Source organism: Lepeophtheirus salmonis, chromosome 9 (assembly GCF_016086655.4).
Source record: "Lepeophtheirus salmonis chromosome 9, UVic_Lsal_1.4, whole genome shotgun sequence".
Taxonomy (NCBI): Eukaryota; Metazoa; Arthropoda; class Copepoda; order Siphonostomatoida; family Caligidae; genus Lepeophtheirus; species Lepeophtheirus salmonis.
The window spans coordinates 29,973,155-29,986,746 of record NC_052139.2 but is presented as its reverse complement, the minus strand read 5'-3'; the positions used below and the strand labels follow the sequence as shown (position 1 = coordinate 29,986,746).

General features: G+C 32.2%; 1 protein-coding gene across 1 annotated transcript; it reads right to left on the bottom strand.

The window, feature by feature from the left end:
- Positions 1-1,277: 1,277 nt before the first annotated feature.
- On the bottom strand, positions 1,278-11,036 carry LOC121124744 (uncharacterized). The gene is made up of 7 exons (XM_040719925.2): positions 10,640-11,036; positions 7,957-8,253; positions 7,788-7,895; positions 6,250-6,471; positions 6,000-6,194; positions 4,202-4,327; positions 1,278-1,475 (listed from the first exon to the last, which is right to left on the bottom strand). The coding sequence occupies exons 1-7, from the start codon at positions 10,992-10,994 to the stop codon at positions 1,396-1,398; spliced, it is 1,383 nt and encodes a 460-aa protein (XP_040575859.1). The 5' UTR covers positions 10,995-11,036; the 3' UTR covers positions 1,278-1,395.
- Between the last annotated feature and the right edge of the window lie 2,556 nt (positions 11,037-13,592).

The window sequence follows — 13,592 nt, the reverse complement described above, 5'->3', positions numbered from 1 at the left end:
CTCGACATAGCCCCAGACAAAATATCCCAAAGGATTAAGGTCGGGAGAGTTAGGAAGCCACAAATCCTTGGTTACGACGTCATAACAGTTCTCAGTTAACCACTGCATGGAGATTTTGGACATATGGCAGGGTGCTGAGTCCTATTGCCACACCCATGGCAGCCTAGATCCCTCACCATGTCTTCTTGGACCTGGTAGGGTCATCCTCAACCATCTTCTTCACCTTGTCGACACAGTAGGTGTCCCTGAACTTCCTGTCGGCGCTCTCCTCCTTGGGTGCCCTCTTTATCGTGGCATCAACATCCCAAGTGTCCTTTAGCTTCTTACGGATACGCTGAACAGTCCGTAAATTCATTGAATTGGAGATTTCACCTCCATTATTAACCAATGCCATGACTACGGCGGACCTCAAAAGCTCCTCGTTCCACTTATAGCTCTTTATCTCCTCATATGATGACGGCATGATGCTAACTGAACTACGTATCGTCAGCTTACGAGAATAGCTTTCCTATTTGGTAACCTTTTTTTATTTGATAATGTCGTCTTCAAGTTATCAAGGTTTACATTAAGAGACAATTTGATCCCCGCTCCCTGTACTATAAGGGGTATATCAACCAAAAATGTATCTCTTGTGCAGTTCATTGTTATATGACGTCTTTTGACTAAGACTCATCTAATGAAATTTAATAGACGTCAACGTTTTGGACTGGCTTATTTATTTTTCTTTAGAATAAACTAGAAACATAAAATATCCATTGAAACCCTAGTTCATAGTATCTGTATCATAAGTAAGCTCTAAAAAATTATTAAAGTTATTTTAAAATACAATTGCATAAACCTAATCATATAGAAAGAGTATTGATAATCTGTATTTTTGATCGAGGTTACGTGAATCCTGAACATAATTTAAATACGTGGGTTTTGTTTTCAAGCATCTTGTCACCTTTTTTTTTTTTTTAATCTCAATAGTAGTTTTTTGGGTGTTATTTTTGTTTTTATGATAAGAAGGAAAATTCGGCTCTAGGCACATCACTAGTATAAATAAAAAATTCGCCATTTGCATACTCTTTGTTTGACTATATATAACCGGGAAAAAAGAAGAAAAAAAAACAATACATATTATTTATGAATGCTGCTATACCTTGAATCCCTAGGGGATACAAGGTATATATCATTCTTATACCTTAAGCCATACATATATACATTTTATATATCTACTTTTCCAGAAAATATTACAAAAATGGAGTTGGCGTTGTTGTTCCTTCTGTTTACACACATTATTTTTATTATTGATATTTATTTCACTTTTTATTTCTTCAATAACGTCTGTACCTTTTGTGAAGAAGTAACTATACAAAACATATATATAATGTTGATCTCATTTGGTCGGAGTAATCAAAGGGACTGCCAATCCTTACATACTCCATAGCAAGTCATGATTTCATCTCCTGGCTTACAGGCAACAAAACTACATACTGAAAAAAAAAAAAACATAAGAAAACTGTTGCTTGAACATAGTTTTATTTGATGTGCGGAAGGCCCCTGCATAACATAGTTTCAAATACCAGGGATTTCGCATAAAGAAGGGGGTGGATGAATAAAGAAGTATATTAATAAATTATAAAAACTAATTTTTTGAGGTCGACAAGAATTTTTGTATTTGTGGATGGGTTCGTTAATACTATTTCTTTTGCCGGGTGGTTTGAAAAGTTTTCTACCAAAGAATACCTTATTTCTGAGTTTTTATTTTACTTTTCAACATAGTCTCCTGGTAATTTTACACACTTCTCCCATCTCTATAACCCATCCAAATAGTATTCAGCCTTTTTCTCTTCAAAATAATTGTTCACGAAACAATTTTGGTTTTTGGCTCAATTAGTCACAGGTTGGATTGACTAAAAAGCCTTTATATGTCTGCTATTGTTTGAATCTATTGAAAGGTTACACTTTGAAAAAAAAAAAAAAATTACAGCTTCATAGTATATTATCTCCATTTTCACAAAAACCCTCGCATCAGCTCACTCAAACAACTGTTACGTAAAAGCTGCACGTTCGAAATAGCTGCACCTTTGTTGAGTAATTTTCAACAATACCACATAGATGTGATTTGTTTTTTTTGATGAGTGCTGCACGTTGAGGTAGAAAACTTTTCAGACCCCCTTTGTACATATATTCATAGTCATATACGGGGGATTGTTCTGTAAGTATTTGATATGATACTTAGACTTTTGATTATTATTTAAATACAAACTAATAATTAAAAAAGTTACTGAATAAATGTATTTTTAGTTGTATATATTTTAATTTTAGAGTATTGAAATGACCAGATTAAAAATCAGGTATATACCTGCAAAAGATTAACATTAAAATTTTTTTTTTACAACTATCTTGACTGGCAATAAATTATTAGAAATTATTTATAGGAAATAATTGTTTATATTGCACTAACCATACTTTAAAAAAATAAATAATTCTAAAAAGTGAACTTTGAAAAATAATTTAGTCCATTTTACGGGGTTTACTACTAAAAAAGTTCCTGCACAACTTGGATTTTGATATAACAGAGATTTTTCTTGTTCCCAAAAACTGCAATTAATTAAAATACTTTGGTATATATCAATGATCGAAAATATGATCATAATAGTTTTTTTATACGTAGTATAGTATAGATATAGCGTCAACTAGTGCTGTGTTGGCTCATATTTAGGAACGAAGTCCAGTCCCATTTGTCCTTAAAGAAGGTTATATTCATTCTTCGTCCGTTACATAATGGAATATATTGTATTGGTTGGGCAAAAAGTAATTTTGTATTTTTTGCTAAATTAGAATGCTTTATAAGAAGTATGACAATCATCCAATTGAAGCTAAATATGCCTGGTTCTGTTCAATAACTTGTTGTCAACGAGAATCCAACTTCATAATTCACTTTTCGTAGAAACCCTTGTGCCTATTAACAAAAACTTGGACAATTAATTTTCACAGGATGCTATGGAGATTTTATCCGTTCACTGCGATGACCATAGACAACAAAAAACTGTAGATAGTCAATTAGTAGATAGTCTGGACTTTAGGGTAGATGCATAAAAACTTCGCATTCGAGTTCTCCAAGAATCTGGAGCGTCATCAAAGATGAGTGCGGCCAGGTGTTGTCTTGATGAAACAGGATTGCTCTCCTATTCACCTATGCTGGTCACTTTTGTTGGATCTTCAGCTTCAAACAGTCGAGTTGTTCACAGTAGAGGGCAGGATTGTACGTTTGGCCATAGGGGACTAACTCATAGTAGATTATTCTCCATGATTTTATGGAAAATTTCGACGACATACCTACCAATGCTTAGTACATCATATCAGAATGAAATTGTTCGAGAAAAATTTTGTAAAACACGAATAAAAAAGTATTGCCCCAAAATACATTTCAAAATTTGTTGATTGCTCTGAATGCGTTTTTTCCTTTCAGGAAGTAAAAATATAAAATATTACATTTGTCTTCCTTGGAGACTTCCATATTTGACGCACAATAATTCACGACTGAACCTGTTAAACGTGCTACTGTCCAAAAAGCGTTTGTAGTATTTTCTAGGATCTTTACAGTGGTTTATCGGGTAATCCGATGTGTCCAACAATGAACAAGATATACTTACTTATAAAAAAAGGCGGCAATACGAAATTACTTTTTCCCCAACCTAATATAATGTGCTTGTCTTATACTGCATTATAATGAAAAAACAAATATTTTTTTTGCAAGATATATGCAATAGCCTTAATTAACCTTATTTGGTATAATAATCAATTGATATTTGTAGGATAAATTAAAAGGACCGACAGTTAATGACCGACCTCAAGCACTGAAACTCCTAAGAAACGCCACTCCTAAGGACCAACGTTCTTAAAAACAAGCCCAAGTCACGACAGTCCAAAAGATTGATAGGACTGGACCAAATAAATAATGACAGACATAATAAAATAATATATAATTGCTAAAATATTGATCTAAATAATTTGTGCATACTTGCTATAAAAGTTTAAAAAAAAAAATGAAGTATTAAATTGAAGGAATGAAAAAAAATAAAATGAATGATGTAATTTGATTGCATCATAACTTTAGCCAAGCAGAAAGAATAACATAATAAATTGAAGAAGGCGGTAAGATACCTCCATGTATTGGACAGAGTTTAGATATATTTTGATTTAAAATAATTACCCGATTGAACTCCTTGAGAACAAAATATACAATCTACTCCACAAGGAACTTTGATATGATCTCTAAAACACGCAGAATTCAAATCCTTCTTGAGTTTCCCGGAGCAAGATATTTCATTACATTTATCTGTGTGATGATAATGTTTAATTATTGAAATAATTTACTACATAGGTATACTAAATTGATATTAGGACATAGATAGTACTCATAATTTACATAATGCTGCAAACCGCGAGAAAACGTGAATGATTCAGAGTCATAATTGATTATCTATATGTATGGCAGTCTTACAAAATAAAGGAAATGCTAATGTAGTGTTTTTAACTTTAAATAATATTATATTATTATAATGTGTACTTTCATTTCCTGTAAAATAATATTTATTATATAATAAAAATAGAAGAAATGATATGATGTAAGAACCTACTCAAAACTCTTTAAAAAATGGCATGTAAACTGAAATATAAGATACAATTTCCATCAACAATAGATATGTGGTGCGTCATCATAAAAACAATCTTGAACAAAAATCACGAAAGTCCCAAATAATTTGTTTACTACATAAAAACATACAGTCCTATATTTGATTGACATATTTGAGTAAACTATAAGCTTTATACTCAAATTTGTAGGAGTACATAAAATTTTTTATCTAGAGTTTATACTCTTTATCGGATGTAAAATACTAATTTTGGCTCTGATATGCCCTTTCAAATAAAAAATATGTATATCTAATATTCTTTTATTGCGAAGATCAATTTTAGGTACATTAAGTACAATTTGTGGCCCACCTAAAGGGTTAGTAAAAATAATTTGTTAATAAAAATGTACGATAACTCATGGATTTTTAAAAAAATTCAGTTTCAATGTTAAGAAGTGGATGATACATTACCTGTTAATATTTCATAGACATATTTAAGTCAAGTTTATATATTGTATTCAAATTTTTGGGATGACTTATCATAATCAAGAATTTTAACTATACTTTAGAACCTTTACTCGACCTAAGAGACTTATATTGGCAATATTTATCAATTTCTCATCCTTTTAACATGTTATAACGATAAATTTTGGCTACTTTAAGTACAATTCGCGGCATCCTCGAAGGGTTAATCAGAGTACTTTTTGTTTTTTGATAAAGATGGAATATAAACTTTATACAGACTGAACATTGATTAACATCATTCTAGCTTGCTTTTATTTTGACGGGCCCAATATATATAAATATTTTTTAGACATATTTAAGTCAATTAAGGGCCTTGTATTAAACATTTCTAGCACAAATTAAGAAGCCCAATAACTTTAGTCATATTCAACCATCAAATCTATCAATTTCTAATAGTTAAGTGGTAATGATCAATTTTGGCTAATTTAAGTGGAATTTGTAGCTTTTCCAATGGGATCATAAACATGATTTGTACATAGAAATTAAGGATAATTTGTCGAATAATACAAATGAGATCCATAATTAATTTTGAGAAAAATTATTCTAACTTGCTTTTATGATGACGGTCCACACATATACTCTATTAAAAAAAAATCATCCATTGACGTTTTTATACTGTACTGTCCCAAGCCCCTAATTGCTATTTATGAACAGAGACGTCAACAAGGGGTGGGGCTAGAGGGCTGGAGCCCCTCCCCTTTTGTTTTCAAAAAAATTTGATATTTGAATTTTTTTTGTGAATAGCTATAGATTTAGAACTTTTTTGCCTAAAACAACGTCCCCGCCTCTCCCCTCCCAAAAAACAGAAACAAAAAACAAATGCCTTTGACGAAAATATTATTTTTCTCTAACCTTCCATAGGAGTTTCATTGTCTTGACATTGATAGCAAGCCTCTTCTCCATCACTGAAGTTGGCTGATGAAGGAGAACTGAGTAATATTTTGGTGTCATTTAGTTTATCAATAAGCTCTTCAGGATCTATTCGAGGAAATAGAGCATTATATAGATCCGCGACACCTTTAGAGCATGCGATTGTTTTACAATCTCCTAAAAAAATATTTGGGACTAATAGCTCATTAATAGTTAATAAGATACCCATTACCTCTATCCATAAAAAATTGTAGAGATGTGGTATTGTTGTTGGAACATTGATAGCAATGTCCACGCAAGTATATTTCACTGCTGATATCACCATTATTAGTCGAGTTTTTACCGAGAGTCTGGTTCAAGGGTATTCTTTCTTCCTTTTTAAAATGTGATAAAAAATTTTCCTTCATCACATCATCTCTGTGCAAATGGTTTTTACAAGAAATTGCCTTACAATCTTTAATATGTAGAGTTAGTTGAGGTGCAAACACCATCTTATATATTATGAAACTGGTGCTCGAAAAGTCTTTGAATGCTATAAAATGTTTAAAGTCGAAGAAGTTAACATCCACTTCGAACTTTTTGGCGCAATAGTTTATAAAAAAGATGTCTGCTATTTATGTCAGATTATTTAATTTTAACTGAAAAATCAAAGCCAAAAAAAAGGAGATTGTTGTTCTAGTCCACGCCGGTCACAACAGTACCAACATCATGAGCATACTCTCTGTCAGCAACCTGATGGTCTTGCGGGTCAGAAAACGACTTACAGCTGGAGATAAAGTTAAAGACAAAGCTCAAACTGATCGACCAACTATATTTATTCCAAAAGTTGACTGAGAGGCCTTTCATCTAATAATGAAAATGACTGAACTGTCCAAGAAAAAAGCCGTTTCCAAATTCATGGTATCAAAACCGTAAAAGTTACTATTGGTAAATTTCCAAGGCCTTAAAAACGACGTTTACTAAGTCAGGTTAAAAAAAACCAGTGCGGTAAACACAGCCTTTATTATCTTAAACAAAATGGCAACAGGGTCATTATCTTTAGGGATAAAAAACTTTCACTGTTGATCCTGTTATTGACAAGCAAAATGATAGGCCTGTGATGTTTGAAAATCATCAGGACCTTCAGTATATCTCTACCAATCTGGATCCTGGATCTGTCATGATGCTTGCCATCATTGCTTCAACTGGGGGGAAAATGCCAGCAATCTTGCTCAATAAAGGCTACAGGCTTAATGCTGCTGGTACTTTGAGATCTTAAAACAATAAAGTGTATCTACAGATCTCCAAAATCCACAAGAAGTTTGGAAAGTTTTCCAATTTTGTTCAACAAGTAGGACTCTGGTACACTCTGCGTGATTGGATAATAGAAAATATGATCTTTTGGTCTAAGGAATTTTGCCTACCCCCACTCCCCCTCTCTATATCAATTAGATCATTTCATTTGGTGATGAATAGAGTTCACAGCTTGCCGAAAGTGGCATTTAAATGTGGGTAGCCTCAAGGCTGATTTTAGCAAGTATTGGAGGTTCATGTCCTGCAGTTACATAACAAAAGCCTGGGCAACATTTGGAAGGAGATCAGAGAGGGTGATGTATGCTTATTGCGACCATGTTCATGACTAAGAATCACAATTATATTGTCAATTTACATTATCAAAAGTTTTAAGTATATTTGACTTCAATCAGATCTATTTTTTGTTCATTACTTCCTCGTAAAATTTTAATTAATTCAAAGACTCTTAGATCACTAACTATTACTTTTGTTCCCTACCTTTTGGATGCTGATAAATTTTTGAGCAGTGAATACATGTATTACTAGAGGAGGAGTTATTAAGGAGTTTAGTCAGGTTTTTAAAGCTCATAGGCCTTTTTTCATGATCTATAATAGTGATAAATGTGCAATACAAATATTAACTTAAAAGTTAATCCCATGAGCTTACATGCTGGAGCAAACCACAAATGTTTGGTCTTAGGAATATGGGTATAGTGAAACTTGATCCCTTTTTTCTGTTGTATATGTGATATATTCTCACTGAAGACTTTGCGAGGGTGAATGACACGATCTGTGATGGGTTCATCTTCGATATTATATTCATAGGATTGAGAAGACGACATATCATCGTCCTCGTTCCTTGAAAAGAAAACAGGAGGCTTGGAGTTACCAGGGACTCCATACTCACAATTTTTATAGCAAGTTCCATCCTCATCTTTCAATCGACAGCTAATTGCTTGACAAACTGTAATTCATATAGTAAATTTACATGAAACAATGTGTACATATTTTGCAAATTGGCCTACTGACCACACCGCGGAAATTATATTCATAACCATTAGCAAAAACACGCTATTTTAAAGATAGCAAATTAAAAATATTTTATTTATATTTAGCTTGTTTATGTTAAAATTTTAAAGTAACACGATTTGCTATAAATTATAATTATAAAAAAGGTAAATTTATATTCTAAAACCTGCCTTTTATACAACATTCTTTGTTGCTTTTTGTACATTTGATGAAAATATAATCAAACTTACACCCCCTTTTGACACTATTTATTTTGATTTATTTATTGTGATTGTCATTACTAGTTTGCCATGTTCCTTCTTCAACCATAACGAAGGTTGAATATAGAGGCTAAGATTAACTCACTCATCCTCTTCCTAATGCCCCTTTTTTAATTTGTATTTAATATATATTCTGTTAGTAGAATAAATCGTTATTTGGATGTACTATTTTTTTTGCTGTATTTTCGAATTAACAACCTATACCCTTAAAACAAAACTTTGAGACAGGTGGAATCGATCTTGTTTTATAAAAAATATAAACTTATTAGCGAAAAATCAAACTTGCCCTCTAGAGAGCAAAAATCTGGTCTGATAAAAAATATATATAGCTTTACGTACGTAACTCAAAATTCTGAACAACTTTTATTTTATGCCTAAAGTATGTATTCGTCTCTGTTATTTTTTATTATTAAATAACTGCCTTTTTATCATTGTTTCTCTAAACAGAAAGTACATCCCACACAAATGCACAATATTTATATTGGGTATGATTCAGAATGATGGATTGATTACCGTTAATTTATATTCAACTTTTAATGTCCAGCAAAAGGATAATCCATATCAAACAAAAGTAGTTAATTCATTATAATTTCAACTTCGTATGAAGTTGGCTAGAAATATGAAAATTATTTTTTTATTATGCTTAAAATATGACCTTAAAAAAATACGGATGTAATTCAATTTGATTCCAATACCCCTTTACATTTCATTATATTATATAATATAAGTTCATATTTTTGAGCAGTAAGTTTTTAGACTGATTCTAGCAGTGCAAAGTGACGTAAGTACCAGGGTATCAAAAATCTAAAGTAAAAAATTGACGTAAGTGTCAATTACGTCAACTTTACACCAAAAAAATAATCGATAAAACTGTTACAATTAAACTGTGTAATTCTAGGAACCAATTTCTCAAAAAAAAAAAAAAAAGTACATATTTTAACAAGATAATGATACTTTATAGAAACATTTAAATCTTCATCATGGCCTTAAGGCCATGGCCTTTGGAAACCAATAAAGAGGCATCCTACGGCGCCTAGCACTTCCTGTCTTCATTTGAAGGCTATTGTTGATGTCTGTCAGCTTTTTAATCTTGGTAATGAGACCCTTAGAGGAGGGGACAATGAAGGAGATCTCGTCATAATTCATTTCTACGTCAAGAAGTGGGGAAACGGGATTTGTTGTTGACCTCTATCTCAATTGTTGTTCTTCTGATGAAGAAACGTCTTTCACAATAATTGGTTTGTTTATTTCGTTGTATCAGTTTATATTGAGGGAATAATTAGGTTAATTATTTGGTAAGTCAATCAAAGCTTTCCAAAGTTTCATTCACTATTTGCTGGGACAGACTGTATAGACCAGGATATCATTTATAAGGCGAAAACACTGGAGATAACTAGCATTTTGACTTTATGTGTCAAGGACATTATTCATTGACAGTTGCTGAGAATCATAACTTATTTAAGGTGGAACTCACCCGTCAATGCTTATTAAATAAAAATTAAACGAACTTATAATGACCATATCTGAGATGTAGAATATGGTCAGCTACGTCACTTTTACACGGATCCCACGATATTAATTGATACGATATAAAAGAAAACTGTACAAGTCGCAACCAAAAAACGAGATAAAGAATTGAGATGAAGAATTTACAATATTTAGGATGAGGATCATGCAATATTTGAATATTCCATAGTTGATCCATATATAGGTGGTGTAGTTATTGACTACACCAAATTACAAATTTCTAAAATATAAGTATTTTAAGGCACATTATAAAGTTCAATTGTCCAGAGTTATATTACTCATAAATACGTAATAACCTTGTAATTTTAATGAATAAAAATGATATGATAGTATCAACGTACACTCTGGTGACTAAAATCCTCAAAGTTACAATTAAATATTGCATTTTAAGACAAAGATATTACAACTTGTACAATTTTCTGATACAAGTTGCAACTAGTATAGACATTTGAACATGTACATCCCATATTTATTAAATTACAATGGCTATGTATTTAATTTGCGCGGATTGTGGGCGCACTTTGGGCTACATACACTGAGTAGGGGTTACAAAGCAAGTCCAACAATCCTTTGCCAATTCTTCAAGGCCTGAACAGTCTATACAATACCCTGCATCCTGATTTGAAGGGCATTTGACTCGATGATAAAGTCCATCCTCACATCCTTTTCCGTAACATTTCCAACATTTCCGTTTTTCTTCATTTTTGTATCTCTTATGAGTTTCGGGGCAGTCGTAACAAACACCCTCAGGATCCACCTCATCGCAATAAACCGTTCGGCATCCTTTTTTGAGACTCCAAGCATCAGTATCACATTCAACACAGAGTTTCACTCCGTACATACTCTTGATAAATAGTTGGATGAGTAGGAAATGAAGCTGAGCCTTCATGTTGACTTACTGCTTCTTTAATTTGCAAAAAAAAAAGTATGTTTTAAAGTTCCTTTCTCTAAATATTATGATTCTACTATTAATTTGAAACCTTAAATTATATTTCTTCTCATAATATGGTGGAATTATTATTATCATATGAAGCTTCTATTACGATTTTCATTATTTCATTGCAAAAAAATATCTTTCTTGATTATATTATGAAAAACTCAAATAATTAATAGTCTACATCACGATTAGATAAACTCATCAAAAGCAATACATAGAAAATTATACAATATATTAAATATACTTGAAGCATATTGTGAGATAATATTTATATAAAATAAGTTCTATACATAATAAAGAATCCGTAATAATCTATGAGAGATATATTTTTCTTATCATCAATTAAAAATTGCAGTCATGTTGGGAAAAAATTAACTAAAAAGCCATTAATATATATATATAAGGTACACACACTTTCTATCCCACAAATTGGGAGCGCTCTCCTAAGCAAACACGGGCATTTAGACAGTTGATTTTTATTTTGTAGATAGCTTACTCAAACTTGCGTTCGTTGGAAAAAATGAGGGAATCAATTGCCAAAATACATTGTCCCAAATATTTGGAAAAGGCTAGGAATCACGCACCGAGAGCGACAACATAACTATTCTTTGAACTTTGGGAGTAAGTGAGACTAAATAGAGAAATTTATATATCTCAGTAATAATTTAGTTCATAGAATAATATATAAAATGGCTGAAAACATTGAAGATAAAGTGTGCAACATTCTTCCAGCAACCGAATTAAGTTTCCTATTAGATGAGTCCACATCGCCAGGAAATGAATCCTTGTTTCTTGCTTATTTTTGTTTTTTGAAAGATGAATAGCTGATGCCAGAATTGTTACTTGCTAGACAACGTATAACAAACACTAAAGGAGAGTCGGTATTTGATATCGTTGATAATTTTTTCAAACAGAAAAAAATCCCACTTACTAATATTCTTGCGTGTGCAACAAATGTTGTGCCATCCATGATAGTGCATTGTGTAACCCCCAGGTAGCATCTGGTAGCAAATCACCTTATTGGTCGACTTCTCAAATCAAATAATACTTTTATCGGATCAGTAAATAAGATCCAGGCACATTCCCACAATTCTAGACTGTTTTGACAGCTTTCGATTGATAATAATGAAGACTTTGATTGCTTATTGTTACAAACAGAAGTTAGATTGCTATCAAGAAGGAAACTGCCTCAAACGTTTCTAGTCTTTATTTGATACAATTGTTGAATTTTCCAAAGAATCTAATATTGGGCTATGTCATGATTTAAAAAACATCAAGGATGATATTGTCTATTTATCAGATATATTCTTCAAATTCAATGAAATTATTTCACAATTGCAAGGAAATGATGACAATCTTATAAATGTCAAATCTGTTATCTCCACTTTCTTGTCCAAGTGTAAATTATTAAAGCGAAATTTAGCAGGTTATGAACTTGACCAATTTCCAAGTGTTTGTAAATTAGATATATAGAAAAGAAAGTATAAGATGATGACCTTCAAATGTGTTATGCTTACCTGGAAGAGTTGTAAAGATACATGGCAAATATATATCAGGTGACATTATTGATAACCAAGTATCATACTGGGTTATCAATACATTTCCAGAAGACAGTAGTGAGGAAACAAGAGAGGTAGAAGAAGAATTACTTTCAATCAAAAACGTCATCGAGATAAGTTCAAAATATCTAATAAAGATTTTTGGCAACGAAAAAAATCCAGTATTATGGAACAAGGTTTTCCAAATTTCCAAAATCATCTCTGGTGAAATGGGCCCTTAGTGTAGTTACTATGCTTCTTCTTTCCAAACAAAAGGAACAACGTGGGGATCTCGCCTTCTTCTTATTGAGTTTCAACCCGATGTGAATAAACTAATATCCCTATACCAAAACACCCATCCCTAGAAGGATTATATACGCCTAAAGTTTATTTAATTTTCAAAAATGTATTTCTTGTTTAATTCATGAATTTGTTGTTTTAATTTTTAAAGAAAATGGTATATGTGTTTATGGAGGGAGTGTACTCCAAATTCATATGGAAGCCAAGGAAGCACCATCCTGAAAGAGTTTGGGAAACTCTCTGTTAGATGAACAAAGAATTTACAAAATATACATTAAGAATAAAATTTACCATATGTATGTTTACAGATATTAAAACCAAATTGCAAAATCTTTTTTTTTTATATTTCAGACTCCCAGTATGCAAGTGCAAAAAATTCCTGACCTATGTTACTGGCAATCTTTAAAAAAAAAACACTTATACAATTTTTATAAGCGCCACAAAGAGTCGGGAGATGTCAGCAGGAGGCCTCATAAGCCCCTGAACCAACTCCTGGCCGATCTGAAGAGGTCAAGTGAGGCGAATACAACAAAGCCTATGTCAAAGCTTGATAAGGACTGCTCTGTAAGCAGTACGACGGTGAAAAGGGACGTAAAGAACTTGGGCCTCGCCACATCTCGTACTCTGCCAAGCCAACGCCTGGAGCACTGCACTAAGATCTTGAGGTAGTAGAGAATTAGCTAAACTTCTCCTCAGACGAAATAGTATTCAC